Source organism: Buceros rhinoceros, unplaced genomic scaffold (assembly GCF_000710305.1).
Source record: "Buceros rhinoceros silvestris isolate BGI_N320 unplaced genomic scaffold, ASM71030v1 scaffold22091, whole genome shotgun sequence".
Taxonomy (NCBI): Eukaryota; Metazoa; Chordata; class Aves; order Bucerotiformes; family Bucerotidae; genus Buceros; species Buceros rhinoceros.
Genome location: NW_010392786.1, coordinates 19504 through 28490, shown reverse-complemented (window position 1 = coordinate 28490; position 8987 = coordinate 19504). Strand labels below are relative to the sequence as shown.

The window sequence follows — 8987 nt, the reverse complement described above, 5'->3', positions numbered from 1 at the left end:
CCGGGATTAGCGACTGACTGGGGCCGAGCTGCGTGGGCTGCACCTGAGCCCAGGGTGTGTGGCACTTTATCTCCTGAAGCTTCTCGTGTCCTCTCTGCCTCCCAGCACCGCGGGGGCCGGGGCTGTCATTGGTGTTAGGCGAGGAGCCCAGAGACCTGCTGGTGGGTAAGAAGATTATGAGGCTTCCACGCTTACGCAGCCTCTGTCTCGCTCTTGTGAGCACGGCAGCCAGGTGTAGCTGGGTGCCAGCTTGCAGGGCGCAAGGCTGGTTCTAGATTATCTGAGAGAAGCCTGAGGAACTGCAGATGCAGCGTGTCTGCACCGAACTGGTGGTGTTGAGGTCATAGTGATAAAGGTGTTTTCTTCTAAAAATAAATAGCTACCGCGTAGCTATCTTGGTTAATTAAAGTCAGACTTAAATGCCAGTGATGCTGTCGGTTTACAGAAGTGATTAAGAGTGGTCTTGGTGTGGGAGAAATGTGTAACTTGGCAAGTGCGTGACATAAAATATGTGTTTTTAGCAATGGAGGCTCCATGTGGTGGCACTGGAGTAACTGTGGTCATGGAGGAAATCGAGGGCACTTACACTTACGCGTCACCAGTCCCGTCTAAGAAGAAAAAGAAACATAAAAGTACTGGCAATCATGGAGAAAAAGTCAAAAAGCCCAGGTCAGTTCTTTCTGTCTTCACTTGGCTCCTGTGCCGGGTGTGGGAGCAGTTCTTGTTTCTGAGCGAGGTTTGTGGTACACTTAGAACCCTTCACAACATCGTCTGTAAAACGTTACCGTGGCGCTTTGGGCCTGCTCTGAATCCTTGTCGTTACGGCTGCTACCATTGCTTGATCTAAAAGAACTCGCCTTAGGCTCTTTCTCCTCACTTCGGAGGTTCTTCTCAGAATCTTTGTTTTCATTGGGTTAAAAAATGCATTTACAAGCAGAAGTGAACGGAACACGCTTGTTATTTGAGAGACAAACATAAACCATGTGGATTTGTTGTTGCAAAGGAAAGGACGATAACATTTCGCTCTGGTTGTGTTTCAGATCCGCTTACCTCCTCTACTATTACGATATTTACTTGAAAGTACAGCAAGAGCTCCCCAACCTCCCTCAATCTGAAATCAACAAAAAGATCAGTGAGAGCTGGAGGCTGCTCAGTGTGGCTGAGAAAAGCTACTACCTGGAGAAAGCCAAGCTAGAGAAGGAGGGTTTGGACCCGGTAAGTTGTCTTTCTGGCAGGTCTTTGTGGGGAGAGGGGCACTTCACTGCGTCACTCTCCCTGTGTGGAGAGTCATCGAACTGCAGCTCCCGGGTGGTATTTCTGCTCAGCACAGTCTGTAAAGAAGCAGCATGTGAGGCCACTGCCTCTTGCTTTTGCCTTCTGTTCAGCCAAGGGATGGTGTTTTGACATTCGAGATGGATACGTCTGGTACCTGCTGACGGGATGGTGGTTATTTTTGTGTCCTGTCATCAGGGTGATTGATGGTGAAGTGGATGATAAAACCAGGGCTGAGAGGGATTCTGCAGGCTCTGCCATGTGGAGAAATTCCCAGCAAACTACTTTGGGAAACTGTTTGAACTTCAGGCACCAAATTAGAGGGACTGAGAACTGAAACTCTTCTTATGTTCGTTTATTCCATACTCTGTTTCTGCCAACAGAACTCCAAGGCGTCCACCCAAACTGCAGTTGTTCCAGACATTCCAGGTTTCCGTAAGATTCTTCCTCGCTCAGACTATATAATTATTCCCAAAACCTCTCTTCAAGAAGACAGGAGCAGGCAGTCGCTGGAACTGTGTGTGACACAGGGCCAGGCAGCGTCCGAAGGGTCAGCAGCTTCCGCTAACGTCACCAGCGTCTCCCATGATGCTGTGCAAAACGTCCTGTCTGTGGACTCGAGACCTGCTGGCGTTTCTGAGCAGCACGTTGCCATCAAGGAGACGGCTGCCTTCCGTCAGCCAGACGCTGTGAAAGAAGTGGTTGCGTCAGAGGTTCTCTCTCACTACATGAGGCCTGTGGCAGAGAAGGTGGCTGGAGACATCCTCTTGGATAAGGCTTCTCTGAAAATAGAAGGGCAGCCCTATCAAACAGCCCAGGTGGTTATCAAGGAGACTCTGGTTAGCAGCAGCACGGACATCTCCAACGGGAGTATCACTGTGGCCCATCCTCAGATGTCAGATGGTCTGTCTGTGGTGACTGTGGTGACTGGCAGGGTAGGTTTTTCTGGTGACGCTCAGAAGCCTCACCTGAAGTGTCTGAGCGCTGTTTAGCATGTTTTACTTAAGGTCCTTGGTAGCTGCAGGGGATCCTGTGCTGCCCAGCATGGTTCCTCGGTGGTGAGGGAAGCAGCAGCTGCTGTGACTTGGTGATGGCAGCTTCTCTGCTGCAGATGGACTCTGCCACCTGCTGCTATCACTTGTGTCTTAAGATGACTGCTTGAGTTTTGTTAATTGTTTCTTACAACAATGCTTGGGGTGGGGTCTGCAGTTGGACCGCAAGATTATGGGGAGAAAAAGTGTCATCTCTTGACAGCTATTTTCTGGCTGCAGAGTAGTGGAAGGGAGTCTTTCCAGGTTGAGGAGACAGGGGTCAGTTATAGCAAACCTCCTGGGAAGAATTGGAGCTGCTGATTTCAGTTTCAAGCTGTGAAGTACAAGCTGGTAGTTTCCAGAGTAGACCTGTGAAGCCAATGCTTTTGAAATGACCTCTTCCCTCCGTGGCTTTCTGGTCTCATCAGTCCCTCAGACCTGTGTTCGATAGCAGTGTTCCTGAGAGGGTGGCACACAGGTCACCATGTCTCCTGTTTCTCTTTGACTTTGTTTTAGGATACTGAAGAGAGCAGCTCCTCCACACCCACCGCACAGTTCATTATGTTACCGCTACCATCTCACTCTGTTGTGGAGAACCCAGCGTCAATCAAATTGGTAAGAAATTCAGAGTCATGGTTCGTTTTTCAAAGATAATCCAATTTGGAGTCGTCATGCCAGTTGATACATTTCCTGTCCCTGGTTTTATGCCTTGTATATAAGTGGAGGTCTCTGACTTCCTGGAGTGTCTTACAGGGGCCTGTTTCTGCTGCCTTCTTGCTCATGAAAGTTTTTGGGAACAGAGAGAGTAGATAATGTTATCACAGCACATCTGGCCAACAATAGTTCCTGTGCGGCCCTTTTCAGAATCTATGTAGCCGTCTACATCCTCTACTTGGACGCATATTTGTCTTCATAAAATGCCAGTGTCCATCCCTTTAAAGCCAAGAGTCTGCTCTGGTGTCAGGAAGGCTGAGCTCCCCAGTCTTGTGGCTGGCTGTTGCTTTGGCCACCTGACAGGAGAGGAGCAGTACCCTGAGGTTTTGAGAACCCGCATGAAAGGTTCTGTGGCCTAATGCATGAGGGAGGACAGGGTTATTTCTCTAATGTCACTGCTCCAGCCACCTGGATTTCTGTAGTCATTGTGGGACTTCATCACACAGCCAGCACTGCAGCTCCCTGTGTTGTATAAGCTAGCACTAAACCCTGTTTTCCAAGTCCTCTGTGCTTCCCGCTGGTGAAACACGGCAGATGTGTGTAGTGGTGCCTAGCATGATATTCTTCCAGGTGTCTTGGGGAGCATGGAAATACCTCGGGTTTTTGCCCCTGAGAAGTAGCTGGCTTAAACTGCCTCGTTCCTTGGACAGCAGCACTTGCATTTCTAGAAGAAAAAACGTAGCTAGTCTGGAACCTAGGGCACAGCATCTCCCTCGGGAGTGCTGAGTGCAGAATATTGAGAAGAGCTGCTGTCCGTGCAGTTGTCCTGGCAAAGATGACAAGTTCTGCTGTAGTTGTGTTTATGAACAGCGTCTGATGGTGCTGCTGGTGTCACAGCAGATTACGGCATGTTACAGTGAACCACCAGAGAGAGCCTGACCACAGCGTACAACAAAAAAATCACTGATGGAAACTGCCTCTATGTCATGAGCACTTGGCTTCAAGTCTTGTTGCCCTTGTTGACATGAGTTTATTCATCACATCTTGCTTTGCTGAGGGCTGTTTGAATCATTTTTATACCATCTTATTATGGCTTTTCCATATTCATAAGGGAACTGTTACATCACTGGTTAGCTTCTCCAGTACATTTTGTGTATTGTTCATCTCCGCAATTTGAGCTAAATTCTGCTAATGCTGAAGGCTCTTGTGTAGATTGAGCCTTTATCTCAGAGTAGTTCTGGTGCTGACTAACCCTGATCTGACTGTGCGGTGGTTGATCGGTAAAAGGAATAATAGTGGAGGGCTGATGGTTTGCTGAATAATGTTCCTAAAGTGCTTACGAAGAAAAAGGGGACGATGAGTATGACTTTGTTTTTTCAGCTCTGTAGAGAAATTCTTGACAACTCTCGTTTCAGACAACCACCTACACTCGCAGGGGACATGGAAATTGCACCAATCCTGGCTGTTCCTTCACTTACGTCACCAGGCATAAGCCACCAAAATGCCCGACATGTGGGAACTTCCTGGGAGGGAAATGGATCCCAAAGGTAAATTTGTCTTTCCTTCCCTGATTTTCTGACAAGAAGTGCTGCTTTTGTGAATGCCTCTGACATCTCTGGACCTGTGCATCTCAGTCAGATATGCCAGAATTGATCCCTGCACTTGTGTTCCAACACTTGTGCTGAGCAGGTCCCCGTTGCAAAGGACGTTTGGCCAAGGTGAGGCAGACGTGAATCACCACACCTTGGCTAAAGATGCCACTTGTGTCAGTTAGATGGGGCTGTGTTTGGTGAATGGATCCACATCCTCCTGGCCCTCTGCCTGCGTTATAGTTCCTGGGCCAGGCCTGCTGCAGTCCCAGCTAAGCTCAGGAATTTACTTGAACCCTTTGGTTTGGTTTGTGGCAATTTGTCTGCGTTTGAAGTTCTACTAATTGAGGTTTTCTGCGGTCTTTCAACATTGTTTTTTCAACAAAAAGGAGGAACAGTTCTCAGCTATGGTGTATTTGGGAGCTGGCTAATAAAGTCGATATAGTGGAAGCTGAAGTGCTGTTGGTTGTTGGTGACTCATGGTGCGTGTCTGACCGCTCCTTCCTTGGGCTGGAAGGAAATACCCAGCTGCTGGTGGAGTTGTGGGGTTTGTTTGAGTGGAAAAGTCTTTCTCCATGTGATACTCACACTGCTGGTTTTACTGGCTTCTCCACTAGCTGTATACAGCAAAAACCACGTACTCCTTAACCCTCGGTGGTGTCATTGTAGTTAGTCAGCTCTGCACGGTTGTGAGCTCATTAAATGTCTGCCTGAAACAAGGCTCCTCAGGCACAAAGGATGTTCCCGGTGTGAAAATGTGCAGTGACACTCGGTGGCTTTATGTGGATTTGTTCTGAACTGCCTTTGTTTTGTGTCTGGATCCATTAAACATTTAGGGGCGAGAAGTTTTTTAGGCAGCTTACAGAGTCTGTAGTGTTTGAGCTGAGAGCTGGGTGTCCTTTGTGGGGGGATACAAGTAGTGATGATGGCCTCAGCCTTTGTTCTGTGAACTGCTGACGTAGGTAGATGGCTAAAAACGTGTTTCTGCCTGAAAATGTGCTTGCTGCTGTTAAGTCCTCCATTGATTGGAACTGGAAGGGTTTAGAGGGAGTTTTCTGTCTTTCAGTTTTGTTCTGCTCTTCTGGGAACACATTTGCATAAAGAGTTCCGCTTGTTTTTATGGTGTCATGCCCTGGGAAAAACATGCGCATCAGGTTTTTGTAACTGGTAATAACATCAGTAAAATTGGAACTAAGTACATACACCCCTTCCTGTTCCTTAGAAAAGAAAGGGACTAGGTCAAAAGATACCTGTTTCTAAAAGCCTAAATTATCCTTCTGAGTGTGAACTCTATGGAGAGCTTAGAATTAATATGTTTATCTTGCCAGAAACTCTTGATCCTATTTTTGATACCTTTCTGCATATTACCGAGCCAGTGTTCCATTGTACCTTCGTTGACCCCAGTACATGGTTTAGTCTTGAACATAATGTTGTTCTTCAAGTAAAAAAAAACTTCCTAAGCAATTCTCTGTTTCCTGTCTCGCTGAATGTCTGTTTTTCTAAACGTGGGTGTCCAAAGGTACAAGTTCTCTATCTGGCTCCCTTTGGCTCCTTGGCAGTGTGGAAGAACAGAGCATTAGAGAGCTGAAGCTGTGAAAGGGGAGTGTAGGAGGTGGGTCCTTGTTACAGAGGGCGATGGGTGAGTTGGTGGTGTTGATGCTAGTGGTGATATTTGAGGGAGTTTGTGAAAGACTGGTTCTTCAAAGGAAACAGTGTCTAAATATAATACATATGGGGTATTATGGGTATATATAACACAATGGGGTAGGTGAAATGTTAACAGGACTTTGCTGTCTTAGGAGATGATGTCTTTCTGCTCTCCACAATTTACTGCCAAAACACTTAGGATTTTGCTGTTATGATCCAGCATTAAATAGGCCTTAGCAAACCTGGCCTGTGCGAAGGGAACTTAGTTGTCTGTAAGACTCGAGCTCTGAAATGTGACTGTCTCTTTGTTTCCAGGAAAAGCAACCAAAAATCAAATCTGAGCCAAATTCAGGCACCTCTCTTAAAACACCAGCAGCCAAAAGAGGTCAAGCGTCAGCGTTCACAGAGCCAGCAGCTGTTAGCGAGGGCACCTCCAAGTCTGCCCTGGAAAGCTCCGAAGCTGTCAGCCAGCTGCTGAATGCTGTGCCTGCTGGAGGGCAAAAGCAGGAGACTGAGTGGGAGGAAGTGATCATCTCTGAGGCTCACGTTCTCACAAACAGCAAGCTTGCTGAAGACAAAGGGAGTGCTGTTGGAGTGATGCTGGGCCAAGCGAGCCAATGGCCAGGGGACTCTAATTCGGAGCAGGCAGAAAAAGATAACGCAGGGCTGGGGATGCCACTGTCTTCCGAGGTGCTGAGTCCAAATGCCTCTGCAAAAAAAACAGTGGGGTGAGTCAGTTTTCCATATGTTATGGAAGCACTTGGTGTCTGTTGTTTGCTGATGGGATGAATCCAGGAAATTGAAGGCTGTTGGCAGTGCTTCCTATAAGACCTGTTCTGTTTACTGTCTGTTTGCTGCCAACTCAGGATTGTTCCTTTGAGAATGTTTTGTCCATCAGAGATAATTTTTTTTAAGTGATAATTAAACCGTAGTCACAGGGCAGATGTGTCATTAGGGCATAGCTGTGATGATTGTGCTAATAAAGCACAGTTGAGGGAAGGGAAGAAAATCAAGACTATGGGGAAATCGATGGAATTTTTTTCCAGTTGTAGCTCTTGTCTTTCAGAAGTGATGCTCCAGCTGCTACACACAAAGGACAAGAAGTAAAGAGTAAACCAAGACCTAAGCCCTCCTTGCTGGCAGCAGCGAGACCCATGCGAGCCATTCTGCCCGCCCCAGCCGGCATGGGGAGACAAGCCAGGGCTGAGCAGCCTGGCAACAGGCAGGCCTTCGTGAGCATTGGTGAGAGCAGTATTCCCTGATGTGCTTTGGGAGCCGTTGTCTTTCTTCACCACGTTCCAGTGGTCTCTGTCAGGTAGTAAGATAAGTCTGAAGGGAGACAGTGACCTATGCTAATAAAAAACACTCTTCCTCTCTAACCGAGAGCGCAGGTAAATGGGCTGTGAAACCCTGCTTGAGTCATTTCAAGTTCAGAGGAAAAATCTTACGTGACTATGGTGGCATTTACCAAATATGTCAGAATGAAGCAGGACTTGTTTTCCCATGTCTAACCTGCTGCATCCTTTTTCTCCTTCCAGACAAGCATTACCCTGTGAGAATGTCCGGCTTGAAGCCCAGTACGCTGAAACAATTGGGCCAGTTGATCCTGCAGCCACCAAGTGCCCAGGAGCGGAAGGTACCTGTGGTTGGTTCTGCAAATGCATATTATGTTCCTGTAGTTTTTTTTTTTCTCACCAGATGAGTGATATGACCTGAGTGGTGAGGGACAGAACATGAAAGAAACATCTCAGCCTTATGCTGCTGAGATCTGTGACCGACCGTGTTTGTGGTATGGCTCGGAAGCAGCACAAATGCTAGATGGCTGAGGGCAGGAGCTGAACTGAGAGATGCTGTAGACAATCCTTCTGTTGGCTGCTTTGAGAACCTCCCAGCTGCTTCCAGAAGATGTTTTGAGGATCTGCAAGTGCTTTGATAATCTGATATGGGAGTCATATGGAGTCTTTCTCCTGTGAAATATGACTGAATATTCCAAGATGCTGCAATACTTCCGTTTGAGTTGTAATGCCTTAGTGTGCAAAACAGTGTGGGGTAGTCCTCTGCTTTTAAATGAACATTAATTGATTTCTTGGGGGGAAAGCTAATAGGTATTGCTGACAAGATGTGCGTATTCACAAGCGGGCGTCTCATGGTGTTGTTTTTTCTGCTTTCAACCTCCAGCTCCACAGTGCTTTGACCAGCAGGGCTTCTCAGGTTAAACTGGTGGAGGTCAAACCAGACATATTCCCTTCCTACAAGTACAGCTGCACCGTAACTTTGGTGAGAGTTTTTCAGATGGTCTGACTTACGTTGCGGGGAGTGTCATCTCTGGGATGAGACTGCTGGGTGACCTTTGTTTAACTGTGTTCTGTGCAAAGGGACGGGGTCTGCTACCTGACCTTTAAACGAGGTGTCATAAAGTGGGGGAAAAGCATATGATATTCAAGCAGACTTTCTAGAATCTTGTTGGTATCCGAAAGTCATAGTCAGTAAACATCTGTTTTTGTGTCGTTCAGGATTTGGGACTGGCAACATCGCGTGGCAGAGGGAAGTGCAAGAACCCCTCTTGTAGTTACGTGTACACAAACAGGCACAAGCCACGGGTCTGTCCAAGCTGTGGGTACAACCTTGCCAAAGACAGAGCTGAGAAAACAGCAAAATCCCTGGTAAGGTTCAGAGCAGTTTGTCTTATCAAATGGCTCTTGTGGGGTGGGCAGTGGAATACCTCAGTTTGCAAGAGCCCATGGGAAGATGTTAATTTGTTTTCATTATGGTAAGCTTTCCTAACAGAATCATG

At 47.2% G+C, this 8987-nt stretch overlaps 1 protein-coding gene across 1 annotated transcript in view; it reads left to right on the top strand.

The window, feature by feature from the left end:
- Positions 1 to 523: 523 nt before the first annotated feature.
- Positions 524 to 8987, top strand: part of HMGXB3 (HMG box domain containing 3) — a 17202-nt gene continuing 8738 nt past the window's right edge. The window contains exons 1-10 of the mRNA XM_010144629.1: positions 524 to 669; positions 1041 to 1215; positions 1656 to 2207; positions 2820 to 2918; positions 4373 to 4504; positions 6509 to 6921; positions 7260 to 7435; positions 7732 to 7829; positions 8372 to 8470; positions 8707 to 8856. Coding sequence (XP_010142931.1) covers positions 524 to 669; positions 1041 to 1215; positions 1656 to 2207; positions 2820 to 2918; positions 4373 to 4504; positions 6509 to 6921; positions 7260 to 7435; positions 7732 to 7829; positions 8372 to 8470; positions 8707 to 8856 — 2040 coding nt within the window. The remainder of the gene's footprint in view (positions 670 to 1040; positions 1216 to 1655; positions 2208 to 2819; positions 2919 to 4372; positions 4505 to 6508; positions 6922 to 7259; positions 7436 to 7731; positions 7830 to 8371; positions 8471 to 8706; positions 8857 to 8987) is intronic.